This window comes from Drosophila erecta, unplaced genomic scaffold (genome assembly GCF_003286155.1).
Source record: "Drosophila erecta strain 14021-0224.00,06,07 unplaced genomic scaffold, DereRS2 tig00000055-arrow-pilon, whole genome shotgun sequence".
In the NCBI taxonomy this organism is placed as follows: Eukaryota; Metazoa; Arthropoda; class Insecta; order Diptera; family Drosophilidae; genus Drosophila; species Drosophila erecta.
Window position 1 is genome coordinate 6,582,538 of NW_020825200.1, and position 26,408 is coordinate 6,608,945.

The 26,408-nt window shown below is 40.6% G+C and overlaps 1 protein-coding gene across 2 annotated transcripts in view; it reads right to left on the bottom strand.

The window, feature by feature from the left end:
- Positions 1-26,408, bottom strand: part of LOC6540582 (protein outspread) — an 82,799-nt gene that overhangs the window by 26,259 nt on the left and 30,132 nt on the right. For both annotated transcript variants that reach the window (XM_001968860.3, XM_015159605.2), the window contains exon 2: positions 9,661-9,741. In XM_001968860.3, the coding sequence (XP_001968896.2) occupies positions 9,661-9,741 (81 nt within the window). The remainder of the gene's footprint in view (positions 1-9,660; positions 9,742-26,408) is intronic.

The window sequence follows — 26,408 nt, forward strand, 5'->3', positions numbered from 1 at the left end:
GAGGTTCCCCGAAGCACAGATAAGCATTGGCTAATTACGAGACTCAGAGCCGTGCCAGCCCCCCAGTTGTACAAAAACAAACTAATTGAATCGGCCAGAGTATCGAAAAGTATATAACCAAAACAGAAACAGAGAGAAAAAATCGAAGAAAAATGCCATAATGGGTTCACTAATTGCTTCAATTAGACATCGACTGGGGCTTTTGAAGGCAGCATACAGCAACAGGTGTGCAAAACGACCGACAAAGTTGTGCAATATCAATGGAGCTCAATTGCAGTCAGTCTCTCGGTTGGGGCCAAGTACTCGGATCTCACTATTGTTTTCAAAAGTTCACGATATTTCTGTTGTTTTGCTTTTTGCGGTCACACCTTTGTGGATTTTTCAATTAAACGATCAGTCGACCTTGATACTTCTTGCCTCGCAATTGAGTTTATGCTTACACGCTTCAATCTGGTATCTCGATTTATTCTGTATTCGATCTTCACTCACCTGAAAAAAAAGAGAATATTTGAAAATATTCATTAGTCAGCTATTAAATGCAAGAACACGGATTTAAGGAGAACAAACACACTTCCTTATTGCCTACGGGTAGATGCCTAATCTGGCCATTAAAAGCCCAAGAAACCCTCACATACACTCAGAGAAAAATATAATTTTCGGCTAGCATTGAAAATGTGAACTGCATTAAAGTTTCTAATAATAATATTTGTAATAACACTTCATCAAATGCTTGCATTCAAGAATTTCCCAAACAAAATCTTTGAGTGCCCGAAAATATCTCAGGAACTAACTGCATATTGTTTTGCGTGCTATTAACTCCTTGATGACCAAGAGATCCCAGCAAAGAGCTGGCTGGCATAATGAATTGTCAATCATTATGCAATCTTCGAGTGAAAAATGATGCAGCAGGTTACCTGCTCTGCTCTCGCTGGGATATCTTTTAGCCGGCAAATGCGTGGGCCGCCAACATTTAGACAGACTCTGAGACATACAGACGATCTTGTGATGTGCAACATGGTCTTAGATCTTTTGCCGTGGCATGTGGCGCTAGAGTAAAAGGCCTCGTAGAGAAAGAGGCTTCAACTCTGGCTCCAGCTCGAATCTCGACTTGGAGTTGGAGTTGGGACCCATCATTTATAACACGGACAGCTCGAAACGGCGTTCCTTACCCTTTTTCGGCTCGCTTTTTCGCGTTTGCTATGTGGCGTTCTCGTTTGCATTAAGAAATACCTAAGCCCATACATATACCATATAGTACAGTATTCAGTATACAGTGTACAGCTTCCAAAAGACTCGGCACTTTTAGGGGACAAGACAAGTTGCACGATGATGGATGCCACAAGCTGGGCTCATAAATTGAGCTTGTTTTTGAGCCGGGAAACAGAAGATGGAAAGATCTGCGGGGGCGTCTATTGGTTAGCCTTGTCAACACACCCAGTCTGAATGGCTATTGGGAAATGCCTTTGTGATTCGATTTGTGTTCGATTGCAATGCTTACGAAAGAGTTTGATATGCTTGAATAATGATTGGAAACTGAGTTGGAACAGCATTCGTTCATTTATTTATAGCTGATATGAACGATAGAAATAGTCGCTGAGTGTACTAAAAACTCAATACTTATCGGTTTTATGTATCAACCGAAGAATAAAATATTTTTTTGTTGGTTTTCTTATTGCCGAAAAAGATGTTACGACGATTACAAATGATTTGCATTAGTTTAAGATTTTCTTAAATTTTTTTAATGTTTTTGCAATAAATGCAATGTTACATAAATGATTTACATTAGTTTCAGATTATCTTTAATTTTTTTTAAATTTTTTGCAATAAATGCAATGTTAGATAAGCGCAATATTTGTTGTGTCTCGAAGAAGCATTAATATTATTTTAATGAAGTCTTAATTTAAGTCTTTAAATCGGTTTGATTGCTTGTGCAACATGCGAGACAGTAAAAAAAACTCATTGGCAATTAAAAGTTGAACTAATACTCAATAACCAATCAAACACAATTCTCACCGCAAATTGCAAAACAAACTGAAAACTAATCAATGCCATAATGATCAAATCCGATTGCCAAAGCACCGCAGGAAGTCAATTATGGGTTTAATCATTACCAAACAGCTCGAAGCTCTCATTTTCAATATTTGTAAATTGATTATTGCATTGTTGCTGTTCTCGAGTGAATGCAACTTCCTTTGGGGCGACAAGAGAGCACTGGCTGTGCTCATAAAAAGTTAATAGAGTTGACTATTAACTTGTCAGTGGGCCCCACAGCACACTTGTTGGCCATTTTGCAAGTGGCAACCATTGCGCGAAATGAATACATACGTATTTCGTACATGTACATACGAGTATGTACGTATGTAAACTGGGGCTTGGGGAATCCAGAGTTGGCAAGTCGTCAGTCACCAAGTCGTCAATCATTTTCATTTCGTTAAACGTGTCAAATGACGGTCGCGAGCGGAAATCGTTCACTAGTAGTTATTTTCTTTTATGGGGGAATGGGCTAACTGCCGGCGACTGGGAGAGCGGCAATTGGCTTATTAAATGCGCCTTAATGCGATACGTGTTAAACGGGCAGCAAGCAGCAAATGCATAAAAAAAAAACAAAAAACATAAAAAACCAATTGCAACATCGCTGGACACGCCCACAAATCTGCAGCTGCAGGAGGCGTTTTTTCGTAATTAGTGCGAACAAGACACTCTCCAAACAGAGCTGGAAAAACAATACCCAGACACACAGGGGCAACACAAAAAAGGTAATTACGCGGAAATCAAACATCTAACATCTCCCTGGTGATTTTGCAAAAGTCGTTACCGTTATGATGAAAACTTTAGTGCGACCATTTCCAGCGCTTTCCACCATCCCCCCCCACAGTTTTCCCCCCTCCGCCAGCTCTTTTTGTTCGGCTGCACAATATTGCACATTGGCTTAGATGACAAAAACAAACTGCGGCAGCGAATAAAAAACGAAAAGCACAAATGCCGGCAGAAACGATAGACGAACTTGCATAAAGCATCAGCGAGCCAGCGGCAAATGAAAAAAGTTAAATAATACCCTACAGGGGGTGTGCGGGGGGAGGGAGGGTCACAGAAAGATGAGTAGCGATCTCATACGCGTTTCGATTGCTGAGATACGCTAGGTTTGGGATATGCCGGAAGCAAGCTTCTTTATATAAATGATCTTTAAATCATGCCTTGTATTGCATGATCTTTAGGAACCACATACACTAGATGGTCGTATGATATTATGATTATTATTATTATTAAGATTATGATTATTATTATTATGATTATGATCGTATGATTATTTCAAGTAATATATGTTTCGGTTCCAAGCTAACTAAGTTTGCGCTATTTTAACTAAACATAAATGCTCCTTAATTAATTATTCTATATAATACATATTTGTAAGTATTATTCCCATATTCCGGACTTAACTTAACGCCTAAGAGGGATTTATTGCTTGTGCTGTTTTTATAACTATACAGGGTATTCACTGTCCAGATATGAGAAATGCACATTTTTTATTAGGGCTGGCCCGCTAGGCTTGGTGAGCACAGTAAAACCACACCACAGTTAGAAATATTGCCCCCTTTCCGCCGTCAGACAGTTCGTCAATGCAACCACACATGAGCTGCCATCACGCCCCCCGGCGCCTCACTGCACCACCGCACCACTGCACCACCGCCCAGCGTTCATGGCGGCTCCATTCAACGACAATGACGGCGTGGAAATCCAATACGCGATCTCTCCAAGTCAACGTCATCGCCGTTAGACGCTCGGTCTACGTAAGCCTCGCCTTGTCTCAACTCAGTGTTTTATGTAATGGCAGAAGCGGGAAAGCGAGAAAAACTCCGAAGGCGAAGGAGACCAAAGCTGGCCATATTCCATTGACCACATGGCATCGCGTACGGCACTCCAAATAAGACTGATTGAAAGTGCATCGAAGTCTAACACTCTCTCGAGGCTCAAGTAATCGACATTACCTGCCCATTGGAGTAATGGGGAATCGGTGTTTTGAGATGTGATTATTAAATAAGAGGTTGGTATCAATTTAAATAGTTTTAAATATTTTAAGATGATCTTGGCTGAGCTTTCGAGACGTTTCAGTTAGTTATGCGGTTATGCCCATTGTAAAAAGAATTCAACTGAGATATTTCACATATCCTATGACATTTTGTTATACCAGCTAATACATTCATCTGGTTGTCATATCATATCTTATACTATCAATTACCTATAAAGGGCATAAAAGATGATCATTGTAAAATATGACCTTAAACGATGAGCACAAGTAATTCGTTGCTGCTGACTGACAGGATGGAATGGACCCCAGAGATGAGTTTGACTTCTTCACGTGGGCTTTTCCTCCGTTTTGGCCTTTTTTGCCATTGAGTTCATGTGGTGGTGTTGGCCACAATCTGCTGCATTTACCGTTGGCAATTGTGGGCCCTGCAAGACCCGAGCAATCAATTAACACACCTCCGGGTGGGTTAAACAGTGGGCGGAGAAGGAGGAGGAGGAGGCAGTGAGCACCCACGTCGAGAACTCCATCCGCTGCACTCCGCCGTTGACAGTTGCAAATGCATCAGTCGGTCGCGAGTCGTGGGCTAATTTGCGGTTTCAGCTTGCAGCCCAACTAATTAACATATAAATTTAGAGGTGTTGCACTTTTGTATTTATTTATGAATGAAACTGACAGAGACAAAGAGGTCGTGGAGGTGGAGGAGGAGGAGGAGGCTGGCAGGGAGAGGGAGAGTTTCCAGTGCACCGGGAAAAAAGTATTTGAATGCAACGTATAAATAGGAATTTCCAAATTACAAATATTTTCATATTATTGCTTAAATGGCAAAGCTTCCTCTAAAAATAAAATATTTGCGATAAATCAAGGGAATAATAAAATATGAACTGCCATTTTGAACTTATATTTGGTGAGCGGAGTAGCTGATGTGTGGGGCAAACTTTTTCTGCGAGTGTGCAAATCTGCAATATGCATCTCGTACTCATATCCAAGCCAAGGTCGATTTCAGTTCCGTTCAACTGCAGCAGCTCCGCAGCATCGACAACAGCAGATTGCAGTTTATGGGAAAGAGTTTAGCCGGCCAAGATTTATTGGCATGTTATTCTAATTGCTATTTATTAGCGGTGGGAGACGGCAGAGCAGCTGCCTCGCTGTCTGACAGTCAGTCATTCAGTTAGTCATTCCATTCAATCGTTCATGCAGCCATTCTCAAGTTGGCAGGCCGTCAAGTGTGCAAATTAGTTTGTTTGGCTTGGTTTTCATGCATGTGCTTAACCCACTTGTATGCCGTGTGCTCAGAATTGTTCGCCATTAAGAAATAACAAAACAACAGCGTATTTGCAAAATGTCAAAAATAAATATTTCAATGCCTGATAAAAAAGACGTTATAGATTTACAAATACAAAATAAAGTTTATTACATGTTTTGGAAAGTGTTTGCTGTTTAGTTTTGGTTTATCACACCTTTGTTTATTGACACCTCGAAAATAGAATTTGTAATGTTAGGTCTTCGTGATTTCTTCTCTCAATCTCCAGCATTAACACACAATTAACAACTACATAAATTCGTAACAATCTATTCGGGGCTATAGCATCGTGATGGATTCGTTCAGGGGTACTCACTTGTTCGAGATCACATATCTCTCGCCTATTCATCTGAATTCATTTCCACCTGCAATCCATTTTCGATCGGTTCGCCCACAATCGCATGGCTGCAATCGCAGAGAACTTAATCGATAGACACCATTCCTATCATCCGTTGATTGCGACTAATGAATTTGCTTGCGTGTAGACAATTTTCAGTTAATATTCTAATTTGTTTTCCCCACTGGGCCGTATCGTAATTAGTTTCGAAAGGAAATTACAAACGACTACGCGCACTGGGGGCGTAAAGCGGAAAAATCGAAATCACTAAACCAAATGGTTTCGAATCACTACGAAGCTGTAGAGAGAGATGTGTGAGATGAGAACGGGCCAGGTCGTAAAACGTTTGATGCTTATTTTTATAGCGGATTCTCTCGGCTATCAAAATGCCATAAAGCGAGTCTGGGTCTCCAAGCCTGACCGCAAATCGCAGCCATTACCGCTAGAGAAACTAAATTAATATGCAGCATTTCGTGTAATTCGCCCACCGAGCCAAAACACTTCCTTAATAAAGCCCAGGGAGACCGACCGCCGGCCAGCCAATGCGTGCATAATTTTTAATAAATATTTTCAAGATCCCCAGCTGCAGCAGCTGGGCTGCTAAGTAAGGCCGTTGCGAGACTGCCTGCGGAGGCAGGCCAAAAATGCTTCCTGGTTTAATTAATAAAGCCCCTGCGAGCGGACACCGGCCAAGTCCGAGTCCGAGTCCGACTCCTGGCCAACTTGTCAATCAACAACATTCTGATTTTCCTTTAAGAAGCGGTGGCCAGAGCCATGACCGTGATGATTGTGATTATCAATTTCATTATCAGGCCCAGGCTGGAGATCAACCCGAGGCAAACACTTCCGTTTTGGTGGGGAGCGGGGTTTGGAGCAGGTCCATTGAACTCCCTCCCCCCTTAAGGCCACAAGGCCTCCACACGCAAAAGTCGTCATTATGAAAATATTTCCCCGCTACCCAGCATCTGAGGCAAAAAGCTTATCGGCTGCTGCTCAGCCAGCGCTTATGTTGCCCACGTGTCCGTCTGTCCAATGGCTTTGGAGCAGAGCAGAGCAGAGCAGGTTTTCCTTTCTGGAAATTATGCACTTTGTATGCAGAAAAGTTGGCGAGGCGATAAAAATCTGCATAATTCCGAGCCGTAAGTTTATTGCCGTTTCCTAGCATTCGGGCGCAGGGGAAAAAGATGCTCGACGGGCGGCAGAGAAAGATAGCTGAGAGGGAAAAAAGGTAAAGGAGCCCCCTTTGGTCTGGCCCTCTCATAATCGTAATCAATATTAAGTTATATGATAAATTATCGGATACCAAATTGCACCATTTAACTTGTCAAAAGAAATTATCGGAAATTATGCTAAAAAGGGTTTCAGCGCGGCAGACGCGGTGAAATTACTTTCGGAACTCCAGATGCTTAACTTAACTGTCGATTTGTCTTTAGGCTTATAAAAGTGATCTGAGGGCCACGTTGAACGAGTTAAGGCAAGCAAATTGATTTGTTTATTAGCGATTATAATACAATGGTTTTGCGTTGTATCCATGTTTTTAAGTCACTTACAAGAGCTACTTTGTGTGCGTATACTAAGATTCAATAGACTACTCAAGTAGAGGGAAATGATTAATTTTCCCTTGGTAATGATACAAGTGTAAGCTTTAATTAGCTCGGATATCTAATCAAAATACTATGGAAAATCATGTCTAGCACAACACCTTCAGGCCTCACAATCAAGTTCAGGTGCATGCCCAACGGACCCAAGACAAAAAGCCATCCTAATAACGTTCCAAATAAAAAGTGGCCATGCAAAGAGTCGAGACAATAAGAAATTGACTGCACCTGCACTGTTTGTGGGTTCGGAAATCTGGGGAGTTGGTATCTGGGACTGCAGAGCACGTAATTGCCACACTGCAGCTAGAGATACATTATGGTTATATTGTGGCGGCAGGAAAGGGAGCAGGCTCGGTTCTTTGTGGGTAACCCAGAGCCCAGAGCTGTGGATTTGCTGGAGGCCAGGAAAGGGGAACCACTTGATGACTGCTCAGCGGAGATAGAGAACTGATGGCCGAGGGAGATATTTTGCAAGCAGTCGGGAAAGTTAGACAACATGATACCAGGACTTGAGTGAAATGGAAATTGAGTAGCGAATAGGATACTTCTTAAGCAGCAAGATTATTGCTTGCTATAGTATTAAGTGCCATGTATAATCCAAGCTTGAATATGAATTGCAAAAACGTGGCAAATATCATAGGGTTTAAAAGTAATTAAAATTTTTTGGGCCAGACAAAGGTCAGTAAATTTTGTTAATTAATTCAATCACACACGAGTACACACATTCGCCAAAAGAAAGTCTCTGCTAAACACTGGCTAGTTGGCTTAAATTTATTTCCTGCCCATTCCAGCACCACAATTAGCCACGCCCTCGATTCGAGACACTTGATGTTTGCCTCTCCCGATCGCTGAATCTGAGTGCTTTTCCAGTGAGCTAGCACAACACGACACAGCAGCTGATGGCAGAAACAACATCCGGTTTGCGAGCTGGAGATTGCGACTGCTTCTGCACAAATGTTAATTAAATACCTGTCCATCTATTAAAAAACATACGTAAATTTATGTTGTTAACAAGGAAGTGCGGTCTGCGCATGCGCACACTTTTATTATTATCATCAGCATCGCTGTCTTTTGCCAGAGTTTGTCGGAGTTGGCCGTCGCTCAGCACAAATCAGAGGAGGCAGTGTGGCCACCACTTGGCCATTTTACCTGTGCAGCCCCCCAAACCACCTGTAACTGTTTGCAGCCATTTGCATATGTCGCCGAACGTTTGCGTTGCGGTTTTAACGATGCGCTGCTGTCGCCACGTCGCTACGTCATTCGCTAATTGGTCGAGATACAAATCGCCACGAGAGAGTGAAGTGACGACGTCGAAGCCCCCAAAAGCCAAGCCAAACCAAACCGAACCAAAGCCAAGTCCACGTCCAAGTCCAAGTCCAAGCCCAGGAAGAGGATGAGGATGTGGAAGTTGGCCATCAGCTGTTGCAACTGCGGGTGCTGCTAGCAGTACGTGCACTGCAACCAAAATCTGGCTAAAAGGTCTAGTATCTAGCAAGGTCTAACCATTTGCTTCAGTATGGCCTATTGTTTTATGCCTGCTTGTACGTATTATACAACATTTATAGTTTGCTCCTAGCTTCAAGAGTACCATACTTATTTTATCGTTTTATTTGTTCTATTCCAACTATTAGCAATGAAAGTAAGAAGTGAAATAGATTTTTTGCAGTGCATCAAGTGCCAAACTGTCATCATTACCTTACCGTACCCACCCCGTGTCTCCTTTCTCTTGGCCAACAACCAGCTTCACTTTCTTTGCCAACCGTCCAAAAACAAATCGGTGGCTGTGGTGCGTCGCCTCTGTCCCGCCAGATGCTGTCAAATATTTGCTCAAGTGTTTCTGCTTTTCACACCATCCCGTCGTCAAAGCCCCCACCACCAAGTGGACACCCATGACTCCCATGTACTCCCCCTATCCCCTACCTCCAACACCCAATACCCAACCTGGGTGGACAAGGCTGGCAATTTGCTTTATGGGATTTACTTGTAGTGAGGATAGGTGGTTTGGCATTTTTGGGAAAGTGGACATCGGAAATTTGGTTAGCCTTAATGCATTCAAGGTGTGATTTTTCCGTTCGTGTGCCCCCAAACAAACTGGTTCGGCACCAAGTGCGGAACTCTTGGGATGAGGATCTCTCTAAGTCAGTTGACTGGAGAACCATGAAGATGATGTGCTACACTTGCAGCGGTCACTAAGTTCGCAATGTATTGGATATTAATCTATTTCCTGCTTTAAATGGGTATCATAAAATTCTAATAGAACTAGTCTGTTAGACTCAGGGTATCTGTATTGTTTGGTCCCCAATCAATTTAATTCAATTTATTACAGCATTGAATGGCATTTTAATGAACAAATCTCGTTGTCATTTTTAAAGATATTATTATAATCGTTGGAACTCACCTTTGTTCTGTACAATGGATTGCTAAAGTCCCAGTCTGGCGCCACAAACAGATATCCGCATTTGGAGACCTTTCGCGATGCCTAAAGATGTTGAAATAGACAAAAAATGGTTATGTTAATATTTGTGATAAACAAAAGTGTATAAGGCATATAAACCTAATAAACACATTTCAATGCTGATTGGTGTTGGAATATAAATTATATAATTTTGGCTTGAATGTCTAGTGAATTATGAAAATATTTTCTAGCTATTTGATAACAAATGATCAATAAATTACGAAAACTATTTAATCTTTATTAGCAAAACAAATTTATTCGGATACATCATTGGCGAAAAATAATCGAAAAAGAAAAGGAACAGAGTTATCAAATCTTGCTTATCTTCCAACCGTAAAGAAAACAAATTTTATGTGTATTTTTAATTAAAAAACGCCAAATTTTTTCGTTGCCCCCATTTGTGATTGGCTTTTACGTTGTCTGCTTATCGCGCACGTGTTACGTTAGCCACCTTGCCACACACACTTGCATAGTTTTTACCCCAACTATTCGTCTAAGCCATGACTAATGTTAATGACGTGCGCCAATTCAACTGTCCGCGTGGTATTTTTGTTTTTTTTTTTTTCTTATTTTAGAGCAAATAAAATAAATTACAAGTAGAAACTACTACGAAAACCAGACCACTTGGCTGGCACACATTGGTGGGGTTTCAGGGGGTCTTGGCCTTTGCACACCTCTGGTCTAAAGCAGGCGAACAATAAGCGACAATTGGGCCGCATTTAAAGTGGATTTCAGTCGTTAGTCGCGCCCGCCATTAGGCTGCCGTCGGTCTCTAGCTTGGGATTGTTTTGGTCTGGTTTGGGTGGGTGTATACTTTGTATACTGTGTACATATATACATATTCTCGATTTGACAAAGCTGCAAATGAGAGTGCCAAATGGGGGATAGCACAATGCTCCAAAGGCTCCCAATGCTCCCACCAATTGAACCCAGCTGAACTGGCGTTTAATTTGAGGCAACTGTGACGGCGGCTTAAGGTCGCCAATCAGCTGCTAATTAAAGAAAGTGAGGCAATCTTTGAATCTAAGCAATAATATTAACACCCAGCGCGTTTGGCTAAATTTTATGAAACGTGTAAGCTCATATGAATTAAACTTATATAATTCTAACATTAAAGAAAAATGTTTTATATTTTACATTTTGTTTTTAGAATGTGTTCAAATTTTACTACAGAACGAAACCTATTAAAAAAAGGAACCAATCTATTTCAAACCCTTGCAGTTTCCATTCCCACACCAGATACTTTTGAAAACGCTCACCAATTAAGTCACCTTTTGCCATTGGCCAAACGACTTTAAGTATCGCCTAGGACTCGATCCCGGCCGACCCCGATCATGTCTTGTAAGCTGACACCATAAAATGTTTACAAAACAATAAAATAGCAAAAACGAAAATCAAAGCCCAAAAACGAAATGTGTAATACGGTAGTTCCCGGCCACTCACTCGCCTCCAAAACCATCCAGCAACTTAACAAAGTTGGTCAAAAGAGAAAAAATGACTCCCACTCCTCTGCCACGGAGGTCTAATCGGGGTACTCTATATACATTTTTTCAGTTTTTTTTTTTTTGGTTGGGGTCTCCGGCTGTCTGGTTTGCAATTACGCTGGCTAATTTTATTTATCTGACTTGGATTTTTTCTTTTTTTTTTGCTTCTTTTTTTTGCATTTTATGATATTCTCTGTGATTGGTGCTGTTGTAGTCGGTGGTGGGTCGTTTAAATGCGCCATTAACATTGATTTATGTGAAAAGTCGCACGTTTGTATTCAAATAACTGGGGGAGAGCGAATGAGTGAGAGACTTGTAGCTGTTGCTGCAACAGTAGCTGCAGTTGCAATCGCAAGTTGCAGTTGCAGTTGCAGTTGCAGCTTGCAGCTGCTGTCAGGCTTTCATCAGGCTAAGTCAGTCGACACGTTTTCCACATAAATTTCAATGGGTCCGAAAAGTTAAGTGACAGAAATAGGTTCAGGTTTAGCGGGTAGGTAGCACCTTCTAAGTAACGACCCGTTTTTTTCAATCGCCGGCTCTCACACGATCACCAAATTGCGATCTACTTTTTGTCACATTACGGCCACTGCTAAACTGTGCGACGTGTGGCGACTCCGATGGATCCCATGGATCCGATGGACAGGGGGGTTCCACAGAAATACCGTTGGCTACTCGTAATACCCGACCGACCGACCGACCACGTAGTCCAAAAAACCAACTCCACTGGCACCGGCAGACATTCAGACATTCAGCCATTCAAACATAAATTATCAATGCCAGCCTGGTCGCTGTTTTGCTTGTTTGGAAAATAGAAAAAATTTTACAAAAACTACAGGCGAAAAAAATTGGCAAAATTCGTGACTAAATGAGTCACAATTGTCTTCTAAATTGTGCGAACTGTTTTCCATTTTCGGTGTGCCCAAAAGAATTGATCAAACATATGAAAAGACTTTGTATATATGGATGCGAGTATACCCTCAGTAAATAGTTTTTAATAATTGTTCGACATTGATAGTTGTGGGAAAACAATTGCTGCTCATGAGGTCAAGCATGCACTATGATTAAGAGGCTCAGCTGCAAATAAAAAAAATTGCTAACTGAATTGGCAACAAGTTATTTACTTAAAAGAACAATAAGACAGCAATATGGGAAGAAGACTTAAATTGTGATACGTTTGGCCAAAATTAGTGAAGGAAAATGCTTATTGTCTTGTAAATGCTAAAGTGTTATATTTTTAAGTTCTGGCTACCCGTTCCTTAGTAATTTCTTGGCTTTAAGAAGCCGACTTAAAAGCCCTAACCCAACCCAACCAGATGGTTTAAGGGTATTTCAAATCAAAGCCAAGCCACCATGCCACCAAGCCATGCTGAATATTTATGCATCGCGCATGTCGCTGCTGACACACAAATGTGAGATTTTCAAATGAAATGGGGCACACTACGGGGAGCAGGGGGGCTTTTGGGGCTGCGCGTGCAGAATTTTGAGTGAGCCGCTGGAATGGTGGGCGTGGCAACGCCCCCAGGCGCTGGCTAATGAAGCAAAGTGCGCCGTGCAAATGTGGACCGACCCAGACAGAAATAAAACCACAGCCCAACTGATTGATCGCTCCGAGTGAGTAACTCAGCCACAAATACGAATGCTAATGACAAATCAAAAGGTTGTGACTGTTGAGAATCGCGCATGTATTCGGCTTCAAGGTAATTTAACTTGTTTCCAAAAAACTTTTAATTGAAAACCATTACCAATCTAATGGATTAGTCCGCCTATGGTGGAGCAAACTAAAGTTTTGAAAAGGTTCTTTATATACAACCTGTAATGGTTGTATTTTTTCAAGTTTAAGATGATGGTTATCTAAAGCAGTAATATATAGTAATAATAATAATATTCAATATTTTAACAGGTAATTTAAATATGTGTGATGTGTTCTGAAACCCAAAGAAATGTGAAGTTCAATAAATTCCTGTAAAACTCAAAAACTTATTTATAAAGGAATCACACACAGAAAACACTCGATATGAAGTCATGCAAACGCAATTATGTATGAGAGACACAGGTAAGAAAACTACAGGCGATCTTAGATCATACTTATCCGCAACAACTGCAGTCTTATACTTACTGGTTCTGTCAGATTCGACGAGGTTCGCTATTGCGCAAGCGTGCAAGATACGAATAGAGAATGCATTCGGTTAGTTGGTGAATTAAATAGTTATTGCAAAAGAGAAGGGGTGAAGATGAACGAAATGACTCAATTAGCAGCGGGGCAGATGGCTCAGATGGCTCAGATGAGAGGCTGATGCATTTTGACATTTAGCCACATTTGAGATGACATTCAAGACGTTCGCGATGAGGCCGAGCCCCAAGTTACCAAGTTACCCCCCGATGTAGCGGCGGCCAAATGAATTTAAATAGCATGAGAGCGACTTGTTTTCGATTTAATTTGATAAGAAACCGGGGACGAGAGGGGTCGTCGTCCATAGTCATCGCATACTTATGACTGTGAAATGTCAAATCAAAAGTCACGTTTTTCACTCACCGCCAAGCTAGCTGATTTATTGGCAGCAGTCGGGGCTATTAACTGAATCGTACCGCTGCTGGCCATAAATCGGCTGCCGGCTGAGCTCCACTTGTAGAGTTGTGGAAAAATTTCACTTTTGCTGCCGCAGCGGCTGGCTAATAAGCCAAAAACCGATTGACAAATAAACAATTTGTGCCATCCCCTCCCCACATATCACATACTCGTACATCTATCTGCACATATGTACCTATGTACATATACTATGTAAGTATATAGCGTGTTAGTGTAAGTAGTTAGTGAGCCGCACGCACACGTGGATCATATCCATATCCAAGTCCAAGTCAAAGTCAAACCAAGTCAAGTCCCAAACCCGCTCCGACTGCGAGTTGGAGTGGAAAGTTGTTTGCAGCTTCAATCTCTTGAATCTCGTCGAATCTCTTGGGCTTTTAACTCAATTTCAGCCTGCTTTAGCTGCCTAGCTTTGTTTGTTTATTTATTTTTTTGTTTATTTATACATACATGTGTATTTTAAATCTTGCTATTGCAGTTGTTGTTTCGCTTCGAGTTTCTAAGTTGCGGCTTAATAGGCAAGCCACAACAACCAACATCCTCAAGCACAGCAACAACATCAACAACAACAACAACAACAACGGCAACCACTGACTAAATCATCATTAGCCACATCCATCCAGTTGGCAAAGAGATGGCATGGCAACAGGTTTCTCAAACAACCCCTCATGCCATAAACGGTTTCTGCTGAAGTTATCGAATAGTGTTTTGAATTTGATTTCCCATTCAATGAAGCCATTAAATTAAAATACGCGCACACTACAAATAATTCATCAATATAAGTCACATGATTAATGTTCTTTGATTAAAATATTCGAAAAGGCCTTTAAGTAAAGAATTATTTTTTGTTTTGTAGCTATTGAAAATCATCTCTTGGAATTGCGGAATCTTTAATTAGACTTTTGGAATTTTCAATCATTTCTGTAGAACTCTAACACGAATGCTAATTAAGTGAATTCCACGAAAAAAAGACGGTAACAAAAAAATAAAATATTCACAAAACTCACTGGATAATTCCCAAAGTTAAAATTAAATATATAAATATTTCCCTGTAAAAAGATTCCACAGAAAGCGAAACCAATGCGGCATTTTTTGAATTTCTTCGGCGTAATACTTATGTATGGGACATGAAAATTACAGGCCATCAATTCTTATAATTGAACCATCAAATTGCAAAGTGAATGAAGTCCAGCGAAGTCTGGGCTTTTGTCATACAGTTCATACCTCCAACGTAAAGTGGGCCAACGATCGAGAAAAGCAAGATTGAGTGAGACAATTGGAATTGCTTGGCCATCGCCATCAATGAATGAAAACAATGTTGGCCAGAAACAGTCTTTTTTCCGGTTATAAATCGTATCAATCAATCGATAGGGAGGTTTCGGAGGAGCATAATTAATGTGTGAGAACAACTTTCTTCGCTGACCATGAATCGAAGCGCCTCAGTGGTTCGGAATCCGACACAGACTGCTCCCGAAATAAAAATGAAAGTGGCCCGCGATTTGTTGGCCAAAAGGGCCGTCGCCGATCTTAGGCCCGATTAAGTCAATGACGGCTAATCTCTTCTCATTCATAACTTAACCATATATATATATGTACATATATATATACCATGCATGGAAGCGTCTCCGACATGAAATATGATTAATAAGTTTCGCACGATTATTAAGTCCCCCAGACCCTGATCAAAAAGCAAGAGGCAACGAGCTGGCAGAAGAAAGTAGTTTGCGATCAGCGAAGACACAGGTTGATTGACTTCAAGGGTTAATGCCATCAGCATATTTATATAAATGTCTGTGGCTACAAGCGCTACTAGTATCGGTGTAGTTTCAAAGTAAACAGAATGGGAAAATATGCCATTTATAAGGCTTATTAAATACATCGTATAAAACATAATTGGTTAGAAATAAGCCATCAAGAAATTAAGAATATTGTTTAATTTTAAGTTATATCCAGGTTCTATATCTATCTATATATGTCAATAATAATATTTTCAACAATGCCAAACTTCTAAAGCACCTTTGACAACTTATTCAAGGGTATGGAAAATCGAAAGTACGAAAGAAATCGAAAGCGAAACTGCGCAACTGTGCAACACAAACGAAACTTGAACAGAAACAGAGAGGCCGAACATCAAGTGCAACAAACCGATGAACCGTCGCGCTGAGAAGGGGCAGATCCTCGGCGGAAGAGGGGCTAGCAGCTGGGGCAGCGGGGGGAGGTCCGAGTGGCAAGTGCATGGCACGGCATGCCATGAAAATATGGTGTGCTATGGCACTGGGTAGCAAGTGTGACTGACCAGCAGCTGAGAGGCAACTGCAGTTGGAAATGAAAGCGAATGTCGTCGATTTAGCGGTTGTGTGTCGACGGCTTACTGCACCGTAGAAACAAATTTAAATTTTAAAAATTTATTAAAAAAAAAACATAATTTCAGTCATACCAATACTTACTTACTGTGAGTAAGTTAAATTTACCCATCTGCTCTTTCTTAATATATATAAATATGCTATACAATTCGACTTTCGTAATTTTCCTCAGTGCAATCGCTCGATTCATCGCCTGCGGTGCGCGGTCGCGCTTCAAGCTCCATTTACGAAAAAAAAAAGCGAATCAAAGCGAGGGCCAAAGGGGTACAACCATCGCATTGGGGATACTGAGGGGCAGGCAGACAGTATGTCTGTTTGTCCGCCAACCGATCCCATACGATCCCAACCCATCCGATCCGATCCGGAACCGCTGGCAGCGATCGAATCCGATGCGAGGCGAGTTGAGTCGAGTCGAGTCAACGTATCCCCAACATCCGACCAGTTCTGCATTGCATGCCAAGAATTTCGACTGCATCGGTTGCATCCGTTGCATCGCCCAGCTAGAGTGGGAAAGTTTGGGACCCAACATTGTTGCAGCCCCATCGGCGGCATCAGAGTTATTAACATAACATAATATTGACTTGGATGGGCGTTCGGCTCCATTGTGTAATATTTAAGAAAGACAAAAAGAAATATTGGAAATTTCGATTTCCTACACCTCTCGTCTTTCATTTTCCAGTTTCACTTTCGTATTCCCCGCTCGGTGGGAACTGCATGTGTGCATCATGCTGCGCGGGCATGGAGGCGGATTGGATGAGATCACCTGCATGGGTGACATCGTTTAGTACCGGTAATTAGTTTCCATTATGAGTGGAGAAATTGGATATGCAGCTTAGTACAGGAAAATGTATATGTAATATTGTTTCCCCTTCTTTGTATTTTTTTAACATAGAACTGGCTTTATTACCCGATTGTAGGGAACCAGCGTTTTCCCTTTTGAAAAACAAACATAACATCTATTAAAGACAATCAATGCGCCCTTTAGATCTTTTTGTAATTTATCCAATTGCCATTTCCGACGATTTACGCATTATGGCAACCACAATTAACGAATAACCGCAAATTCACATTACAAGCCCATAAGGCAACAATTATACCCAAGATTACAATTGCTGAAAAGGAAACCTCGACCAGACCAAACTAATTAAAACGCCAGGTACGCCAGGTACCCCAGGTAAAAGTCAAATCAAACAAGTCATAATGAAGTAAATAAAATAAATGCTATAAAAATCATACAGACGGTGGCCACACACTAAGGCGGAAAACGCAATCCTTTTACTTTTGTGATGCGCCGTTGTCTATGAAATTACAATAGAAAAACTGTCAGAAATTGATTTCCAAATAGGAAAACAACGCACGCGGCAGCCACGAAAAAAAAAAACCAAAAAAAAAAAGTACAAAACAATAGTTTAAAGGCAACATTTCACTTTCAATGGACCGGGTTGAGGAGGTGAGGAAGGGCTAGGTGGTGGCTTTTATTGGTAGCTTCATCATCTTTCGCATCTGGATTTGGAGAGACCACTGCGTGGATGTGGATGGATGTGGAAGCTGCTGCTAGGTGGTTGCCTCTTCATTTGAAAGCTCGGCATTTGAAATCGACGTCCGATGGTGGAAAATCGTGCACATGAATTTCAGTAAGTAAAAGTAAAAATCACCTTCAACGTTTTCGGCTTCTTGTGCGCCACAGCAGCATATGTTTGCATTTGATTGTGTTTCGTTGTATGTATTTCTTATTTTTATTTTCATTTTTATTTTTATTTTTATTGCCGCACATGAGTTTGCAAGTTGCCGGGGACTCAAACTCAGACTCAACTCCACTCTTTTTCGACTTTTGGGCGATAGACATCGCACATACACTCACTCCACTGGCACAGGTCGTGTCTGGCAATCTGACTTCAGGTTTGCAGTTCGACGAAGGGGCAGACGGTATTAGGTATTACAATTCATTTAGAAATGCATTTAAAAATACATAAAATAGCCTTGGCAGCGGCGGGGAGTGCGAGTGTGAGTGTTGGCAAATGAAAATGAAAGCGAAAAGAATGCCGAAATGAAATGGAAAGTTTTCGCCAAGTTTTCGCAGTGTGATCATAGCAACTGTATGCATGATATGTGCAGGAAAACTGGAAAGACTTGCTCGTAATAACCTTTTTTTATATTATTTTTCAAAAACACCCTCTACACCCTCCACACACATTAAATTAACATTAAGTAAATGAAAACCGAATTACTTTACAAGTTCTTGAATTTTTTAATTCAACTTATTAATATTGATGTTACTGTGCACGCTTTTCTTATTTTCTCAAAGGCAGCTTATTAGTCGTGCTAAATACTAACTATCCAACATTTCTTGAGAAATTTAAAAGAACAACTATGAGTATATGTTTTGAAATACCCAGTTTTAAAGACCCAGCACAGCAATTTAATCTCACACTAAAATGCCGCTAACAGATTTCCCAACCTTTCGAAATATATGCAATTACATGCAATTGCAGTGTGGCCAGCTTATTTAGTTATGCACAGGACAATCAAGATTTCCCCAACACTTGCCGCTGGTTACATTCCCAATCAACAGCAATCATCGTTATTTATGAGAGTTGCACAACGATGATCTGTAAGAAAACATGGAAAAAATGCAAGACCCAAAATAAAGGGTACCAGAAGGACCACCTGGATTGATTGTCTTTGGGTATCCCAAATTAATCATCTGTCCGATTTCAAGGAAACTACGCGATGAAGGGCATTTTGGGAAAAAGGGGGGCTGACAGATGACCAACAGCAAATGACTCGTTGTCGTGCCCTTGTGTGTCAAATTCATCATTAAATGTCAACGCTTCGGGGGACCTCATGCGAAACTCTCGCCAGAAAACCAAACCAAGCCAAAAAGCCAAGCCAAACCAATACGAGATCGAACTGAGGGGGTGAATCGGAGAAGGTGCAGCCAAAAAGGTTAACAACTCGTTGCCAATTGAGTAACTTAACAAGGAGAGCCACAGGGCGCCTAAACGGAGCAAAACAAAGGCGGAAAACTTGACAGGGCTAGGATAAATAGTAGGAGTTCGATTTGCGGTTACTCTGCACTTAAGTGTATAGTATATATGTATGTTAATGGTGGAATAGTATTCTTATCAAATAAAACATAAATGAGTAAATGCATTTTGGAAAATGTATTAAATTATATTTTACTTCCTAGGCGAAAAAAAGAGTACTAAATACTTTAATAATAAGTAATTCCTTCCCTTTGTTTTGGTTAGTATAATTCCCCGGACCATATGTATTACAGCGTTTTAAGTTCACCTGCAAGTCATTAAGCCCTTATCAGTTCTACTAACCTTGACAGCAATATTCCGCTTCCTTACATGCAGTTTCCTTAAAGATATACTCCTATACATTTATATATAAATATATATATATATATGTATATAAAACAGGCCCATAACAAGGCGTCTTGCAACGCGAGAAAACTTGCAGCAGGAGAAAAAACGAAATAATTGCGCGACTGCATAAATTTTCGCAGGCCAAAAGACGTCCGGACAGACCGACTCACAGCTACTTTCGTTTTTAATTTAAAAAAAAAAAAATAAAAAAACAACTATAAAAAAGTTGGGTACTGAAGGAGGAAAAGCGCTTTGCGGTTGTGTGTATATTCAAGAGATCGTTGATCGTCGATCGCCGTCAAATGGCAACGAACCTTCGACAGACCGCAGCCAAGTTTTGCCTTTGCACATAAATTTCGTGTGGCCATCGCAGCTGGCGGGGAAAAGTGAGGAAAAGCCGAGGAAAACTGAGGGAAAAGGGGCTGTATAGGGTACTGCCGATGAAGATCGATGATTGTCATCGTCATCGGCTGCTTTGCCGCTTGTTGCAGCTTGTTGCCGCTGCTGCTGTTGACACTAAGTGAAAGTGAACTTGATGGGGCCACGTCATGATCGCCGTCATTCATGATCGACTCCGTTTGATCTTAGGTTTCCTTTTTGGCCACAACAGCTCTGCATTTTCCCCCCATTCATCCAATTAGAAATGTTTGACATTTAACATTGTTCCGGGATACGCAACTGGGCGGCTTAGATGAAATCCAATAAAATTTTCTCTGCATTTTCCTAATGTGTCTGTCTGTTTGTGTGTGCCCGTTGTCCATTGCCAGCAATTTGCGTTCGATTTTGGCCAAGAAAAAAAAGGTGAAAAGTGAAATATGACAAGCGGCGGTGGTGGGGGGACGGTCTTTAATGTCTTATCTGCAGCTGCAATTCAATTTCTGGTTGTATGCAAACCCTCCTTTTCCGCCAAATTGATGTTGTATCTTACAATTTGGTTTCTTTTTTAGTTTTCGGCCAGTTTTGATTGCACTTGGGGAGATTAGATAAGCAAATGTTAAGTTATGCGATCGTAAACTAATGCTGCGGGTTTTTCTTTTCTCTCCCATGTGCTTGTGTATAGCAAACCATAAAAAATCGCCGTAAAGTATAGGAATGTGGACTGAACGACTTAGAGGGAAAACTTTTCGAGAAAATTATGCAGGCTAAATAAGCCATTAGGGAAATATATATTGGGCTCAGCTAAAACCGGGGGGTCATAGCTAAATCACTAAATTGTTATTGGCAGTTCGTGCAAAAAATTGATAAACATTTTTGGAGAAGTAGATTAATAGTAATCTAATTTCCTATAAAGCTTTGCAACTAGGTTTATATGTATATCCTTGACAAAACTTTTAAATCTAAGGGATATTATCTTTATATATATTATTTTGGTAATCACATACTAAATGACCTCTAACGTATATTTAGAAACTGCCACAACGTTTTTTAAACCCTTACCAAACAAGAATTTTATCTCAAATTTTTAATTATCAACAAGCTTACGTATGTTTTTCATTTTTGACCGACATAGATTAGCATTGGAAATGGCTTTATCGCTCGGGTGTGCTGGTTATGTGTGCTTACCTGCAATGAGATAAGGAATAAGGTGGAAAAATTAGTTCGGTTGGTTGAGGTATGATAAATACAAGTACAACGATTTGTGCGGAACCACAGCCAACATTCATTGAGTGGTGCATTGAGGGAAAAACTAGCACAAATGTCTTTATTAGAGTCGGTAATTCAACAAAACAATGAACACACACAAACCAAAAAGGTTGGGCTATCTTATATGGTTTTGGGGCCGATCCGGACGCCATGCGGTTGTTGTAATTACAAAATTGGTTCGGCAAGCGGTAGAGAGAGTTTCCCGGCTACCCCCCTCAACCCACCGGCCGTTCTGATGATTTTTATGAATGAAAACAGTGGCCAGAAACGGTGTTCGGCGTTTGTCTATTTATGGATAGGCAATGCACGGCTCTACCACGTCTACTCCCATATAGACTTTGGCCGGTTTCACATTTCATTCAGTGGAAAATCAGTTGCTCAATTAGCGAGAATCGAAAAAGTGGGACATAACAGCGTCGGCGTTGCAACTTCCTTTTTGCCTTTTTTCACTCCTCCACCTTATTGTCACATTATTGTTAAGGCAGATAAACCAGCGAGACAAACAACCAGCAAGCGAACCAAATTCAAAAGAAGAAGTCACTTAAGTGCCAGCGTAAAAACGTTTAAATGCCATTGCGCATACGCCACGTTGAACGGTCGAGTTAGGAGAAGAGGTCGTCAGTTTCTAAGCTATTTAACATAATTTGGTCATGCCGTTGCAAGCGTTATTACTTTTACGGCAAGGTCTGTATAGCTGGCAGAGTTTTGAGCTCACTTGTAAGAGATGTTTCAGGTTTGCATTTCAGATATTGCAAATATTCAGATATTAAAGTGGGTGGTGATTAAAAAAATGTATTTTAATTGCCACGTACATTAACAAAATTTGGTTTAAGTGCGCATAAAATTATCCAGTTACTTTTATTACTATAATGATAACATTAAGAATCATCTTTAGATTTGGAGCTCAATAAAAGATTTAGTAAGACATTAATATGATTTTATATGATAATGTTTTTAGCTATATTCAGAGGTATAACATAAAATGATTAAGGCAACAACTTCTTAAGCAACAAGGAAATATTATGACTTTTTGAGCTAGGGCATTCCTCATTCTAAGTTGGAACTTACTAACCCTTTTCGCGAGAATGCCAATTGGGACTTTGGGCCTCAATTCACTTCGCTATGTTAGGAGTGTGTCTCATTGTTGCCTAGGCAGTTGTGTGTTTTTTCGGAATGTTTGTGTGTCAGGGGGACAAAGTGTAATAAACCCAACTGCTGCAGCTTGTATTGCCTTTATGGACTTTTGGTTCGGCTTGAGTCGATGCAATAAACCCCACGTCGACGTCCAGTTACATAAAAGCCAATTTTACTTTGCTATGGATTTCTGAGTGTCGAATGCATCAGGCCGAGGAGAAATAAAATTTTGGAATGTGGGCGAAGTGGTCTTATACTTTCGCTGTTATTTACGACCCCCCCACTAATTTTCGAATCTTCGATGCCATAAAGATTAGAGGGAGACGGCAGACGCTGAAGGCTTGGGAGCTGGTCAAGTACCGCTAGAATGAAGTTTTGCGCGCGCCAAAACAATTTCAAACCGTCAAGAAGAATCGCAAAAAGGAGCCAAGAAGCCAAGACGATGGGGCCAGGCAACAAATTCGCATGACTTCCGTCATTGACATACAACATGACAGTTGATTTCTGTATTTGATATCCCAGTGAATTTACCACTGTCTCTCGTGTGTGAGTGTGTCTCGGCAAAAGAGTCAAAAAAAAAAAAAATTTTTTAAATAAAAAAAAATCAACGACGAACGAGGAATCTCTGGAGGAAAATGTGTGATGAGTGCCAGCCAGTCCGCCAGTCAGAAGAGCCGGAGTCATCTTCTGACTACGTGCAACGTTAAAAGAACATATCGCTGAGCCAGCAGCGGCACCAGAAACTTGGAGACTTGGGACTCCATTCCCGGCATCTCGTCTCGGGCACTCTTCTTCGGGAACCGTTAAATGGTACAATATTGAAATTTATTTTTATGCTGATGCTGATGCTGATGCTGCTGCTGATGATGATGATGATCATTTGGAAGCGTTGGAAGAACCGGTTGCGATGGCCCTGCTCCTGCTCCTGCTCCTGCACCCGGCCATGCCAATGCCAATGCCGGTGCGAAATTGCCTGGTTCCAAGGAACGCTGCTTTTGCCGTGTCCCAATGCCAATTGGCCAAATGTCAAAGCAACGCAAATTCATCATCAAGCCAGTGACAGCGCAGACGAAGTGGCAGAAAAATACTGGATGAACTTTAAATATGATGGGAACTTAGAAAATAAGGAATGACTGGGCATAGACTTCAATGGGATTATATTTAAAAAATGGGAAATGTTATTATTCAAGTCTAACGTATGAGAAACAGCATTCTTGAAGAGTAAATGTGCATTTGAATACATTATAATTTATTTGTAGTGGTATGGTAGAGATAAAGTGTCTTATGAGGAATTCTTTATCTCTAGAGTATAGTAAATATATTGAAATATGTCCAAATATATAGTGAAGTTCTATTTCAAAGTTTATTTACTATCAACCTTCGTTTGCCAGATCTGCAAGTTCAGTGAAAATATGCACATTAGCACCATCCCAAGTGCAATGTGTCCCACAACCCGCACAGTGGCTAAAAAAATAAAAAAAAAATAAAAACCATTACCAATCGGGGAGAATTGGTTGTTGGTGCTGTTGGCTGGCACTGCGTGCTACTTATCGCCGTCACTTGGCCAAGAAGTCGAGGTGGAAGAAGAAAATTCAAGTATAAATTACCAAACCAAGCTTAGAACCTGCTACCAAGACTTATGACCGTATTTGATATTGCCTAATGGTCTGCAGGCTGCTTTTTCTATTAAATGTTTTTCTCTTTCTGCGGCGGTTTAAGGAGAGAAGCAGCAGCAACTTGGCTACTTTTCAACTAGAAGTAGGAGTTGTTGACTGGAATTGCTCAATTTGTGTGTGCAGTGGCAGCAGCAGCAGCAACCCAGCAGCAACACAGCAGCAATCGCACAAACAAAGCCAAACAAGCCAACTTAGATGATGCTGACGTACATTCGGAGCTCGTCCGCCTCACAGACCGGCGTCTTACCAATCGAAGTCTCTTGGCTCGTTGGTGACGGCATTTCCAGCCAGCATTGTTGTCCCAAACAAACGGCAACACCAACGTAGCGCGTAAGCAACAACAACAGCGGCCACAACTTGGCAATTGCAAGTTGTATAATTTATTTATTTTTTCTATTTCTCCTCTATTGTATACACTTGTTTGAAAATCGGGTTCTGCCGTCTAACAATGCAGTTTGCTTCGCTTAGAAATAGGGACAAAAATCACTTTGGAAAATGTATACAAAAAAACATATTCAGATACACTTTATTTTTGATGAGTTCTTTAAACACTTTAAACACAAAATGTTTTTGATAAACAAAAGTATTGACAAATTGCATACTTGCATTTAATAATTAAGTCTTAAGCTTGGTGTTTCGAAAATACTATATGCTTTATATAAAGCTGCTTAGATTGTAGAATTGATCAGATATTATATACAAAATTTGCTTGCTTTATTTTTGCTGTAAGTGTAATTGATTTCCTTCAAACTTGTGTAATTAGTCGGCCGCCTATCTATTCCTACTCGATTCTGCTATTTTTTGTGCGACTGATTTTTAATTTTAAATTGTACAAAAAACACTGGGGGCTGCCTGAGCAAAGTGCTGTAGTTGCTGCCCGTAGATCGATCCAATGAATTTAAAATGCATTTAACTTGAAATTTAGGTCAAAAGTAGTGGCTGCTGTTGAGGCAGTTGCAGCAGTTGCAGTTGCTGCCGCAGTAGAAGTTGCAGCAGCATCCAGTAAAGCTGCTGCAGTATCCACTGCACGTTCATCAAGTCTGAAATATTCTTTGCGTGGCATTTGGAAGACTACTTGCGAGATAGAATTGTTTTTGCCAGCAGTTTTGCTAGCTAGATGACTGGTTTAAGTTGAGCATCGGATTGGGTAGTGCCGGAAAGTTGGTAAAGCGCGGCAATGCCCTGAGCCATCCATTCCACAGTACCCACTTCGACTCTAATTACGATCTAAGCTCAGTCGAGCTTTTAGCCCGTTTCTACCGACAAGTTAACGCAGGTGGAATTACTTAAAACAAGTTTACACTTGACTACTTGTTGCTATTGCAATTGGTGGTTTGTAAATATTTATGAGCGTAGACTAGCCAATGTATACGACATGCTGGCATCATAAACTACCATGGAAATCTAAGACAAACTAATAATTCGCTGAATTTTGTTGTGAAATTCATCAAATTAGACGAATTTCAAGTTCTATTTGTCGTGGCCAAACTTGAATGTAATATATCAAAGCTAATTAGTCGACATCTGGCTTCTGTTGATGCTGCTGCATTTACCACGGCTTCTGGCAACTTTCACACTTTCCATTTTCACACTCGGAAATTAATCAAAAGAAAAATTAAGCACAGACGGCGCTTATTTATTTTTTTTTATCTATTTTTGTGTTGCTTTTAGTTTGTTTTGTTTTTGATTCGTTGGAATGCTTTAAATGCATTTGAAAACCATAACAAATATTTGTATTGTAAATTGTTTTAGGCCTTAAATGGGGTGAGCGCCAAGCAGTAACAAGGGTAATACAATGGGCATTGTGGCCCAGTGGAAAATAAAACAAAAGCCATTGAAACCAAATAATAATAAATAAAACGGAATAGGATTTTACTACCAAATGAATTAGAGATGTGCTACATATATGAAAAATGAATAGATATAAAGAAATTGTCTGTACAGAAAACTACATATTCACAAATATTTGGAAACATTTTAAATTTTCGAACCATTCAAAATTACTTGTAAACACGTGTAGACTTGCAATCTGGCTTTTGGATCTGGAAATGTAGAAATAAGTTGGCCAGTTGTGGGTTATTGCATAGATCACTGCACACATGCATCGGTGGGTCTGTCCCCACCACCTTATAAATCCCACTCTCACCGCCTAACAGCAGACATCAGCTAACTGCGGTTTTCACCAGAACTCTTTGTTCAATGGAAACAATGCTTTGAACTGTTACCGAGTCCGAGGAAAAAAAACAGCTCGTAAATGGGTTGAGATTCGGGGGCGTTGTCGTGTGGACAAATGTGTTTTGTGTCGAATCCCAAAAGGCCAACTGGGTCAGTCACACTATCAAAAATAAAACGAAAAAATGCAGAACGGGGCTCACATAAATGAAAAGTATTCCAGAAAGAAGCAGAAGAAAAACTTTCTCGCACTCGAACCT